This window comes from Malus sylvestris, chromosome 5 (assembly GCF_916048215.2).
Source record: "Malus sylvestris chromosome 5, drMalSylv7.2, whole genome shotgun sequence".
Classification (NCBI taxonomy): domain Eukaryota; kingdom Viridiplantae; phylum Streptophyta; class Magnoliopsida; order Rosales; family Rosaceae; genus Malus; species Malus sylvestris.
The window spans coordinates 19550018-19552058 of NC_062264.1; the positions used below are offsets into that span (position 1 = coordinate 19550018).

General features: G+C 41.8%; 1 protein-coding gene across 1 annotated transcript; it reads right to left on the reverse strand.

The window, feature by feature from the left end:
• Positions 1–289: 289 nt before the first annotated feature.
• LOC126622613 (proliferating cell nuclear antigen-like) lies at positions 290–631 on the reverse strand. Its single transcript, XM_050291383.1, has one exon. The coding sequence runs from the start codon at positions 629–631 to the stop codon at positions 290–292; it is 342 nt and encodes a 113-aa protein (XP_050147340.1).
• Positions 632–2041: the final 1410 nt, after the last annotated feature.

Consider the following 2041-nt stretch of genomic DNA (forward strand, 5'->3'; position numbering starts at 1 on the left):
TCAGTTGTGTTGATCTCCGCTGGCTGACTGGTTTGAAGGATCGCTTTCTGCAGGCTTCCCAATTGTTGAATGAGACTCCGATCAGATCACTAGTGAGTGCTTGATAGAAAGAGTTGAGCAATTGCCAGGAGATTGATGGAAGAACCCATCTGAAGTCAGTTGTGTTGATCTCCGTTGGTTGGCTGGTTTGAATGATCGCTTTATGCCGTCTGTCTTTCCTTTTCAGCTTCTACTACATCTTGAATGCTACAATTCTCAGCTTAGCAAGCACTTCCAAGCTCTCACATTTTCAAAATCCGCAGAGCATGAGTTTCGAAACAGGAAACATCAAATTGGGGCTTTCGAACATGAAGGTGACGGTATCGCTGCCGTCGTCAGCCTTGATGGTGATGATGTCATCATTTCCGGCGCACCTGAGCATCTTGGACATGTTGCCGAGGTTCATACCCATGGAGATGTTGCGGTCGCATCGGTAGTGTTCGAAGCCTTCAGATCTGAGAAGGAGGGCAACGAGTGCCACGTGGCTGGAGTCCATGGCCTGAAGGGAGAAGTCGGAGGAGGAGTAGTCGAAGTTGGCGTCGTTCACCAGGTCCTTGATAGACTCTAGCACCTTTTTCAGTGATAGAAGCATATTTATGAGACTTAGTGAGCTTGTTCTTGTGTATTTACGTTGTGTTTTCTTAGGTAAATTAGTTTTTTAAGTTATTTTCATGTGTTTTCAGGTTTTAAGGGCAAAGTATGCAAAGTAGTGCATTTTGGAGCCTTTTGGAGCAAAATTGAGCTTGGAATGGATATCACATGCTTGGAACGAAAGGAATGGACGAGATTGAAGGAGTCCTAATTGAAGGAGGATTCCTAATCAACGGAGGAGTCCTAGTCAAAGATGGATTCCTAGAAGAATGAGGATTCCTACTCCAACAAGGTTTCCTACTTGAAGTAGGAAAGTTAAGCCTAAAGTTTCTTATTTTGGGTCGACCTTTCCTAAACCTAGATGGCCTTAAGTTCTAGCTATTTTGAAGGCTTCCTAAGCGTTTTTTGGACACAAAGAAAATGTTCTAGAACACTCCCCATATCTGCCGCACCAATATCAGCAAGGAAACCTCTTTTCTTTGCCTTGCAAGGCATTCTAGAAGCCTTATCCTTTCTTACCTATACCTAGCGCACCTTTTGGCCTTTTCCCTTGGGGATTCTGATTGTTTAAGCCTTTTTCCTTGTGGATTTGGATTTTACAAGTCCATATCTGATTTCCCTAGGGTTTTATGTGCTTATATATACTCTTATTCAGCCCTTGGCCGTACTACCACCCCTCATAATTCATCATTCACACCAGAAACATCTCCCCATTCTCTGTCGCAGCTTCCACCACCATTCTTCCATAATTCCTGACCAAAACCACCCCTTGCCGCACCACCTATCCATCCTAAACACCACCATACTATTCCCCATCCATTCTACACCATTCATAACCCCAAGAACCTGTCCTCAAGCTTTGTGCTGCAGCAAGGAGGAAGGAGAAGTTCGTGGATGCACCTGCTGTCCAAGTTGGCGCGTCTAGGTGTTTTCTTTCTTTGGATTTCAATGTCTAAATTTATTTATCTTTGCTTTGTGCATATAAGGAACTAAACCCCCCTTGGCTAGGGGGGAATTCGAAACCATGTTTATGCTTGCTATATAATTTGATTACTTTCAGTTGCGTTTCATAAGTTGTGAATTCAATTTGCTTATCTATATATGAATTAAAACTGATTTGTGTGTGTTGGTTGAGAGTGCACGCTTAATTTTCATGCATAAATCTAATGCTAGGATATAAGGGAGTTTCACCTAATCGTTATGAACTTATATTCAAGAGTAGTAAAGGTTTTTAATCACAATCGTGTTAAGTAAATTCTTGGCATAAGTTTCATGCAATTCATAGTAACAAATGCCTCGTCAATGCTTATGATTTTCATAGAACTTAATGATTCTTGCTTGTATCTTTATTATGCAATTCATGTGGAGAACTTGTGGGGAATACTTTGGGTTGTTGTATGCAATCATCCAA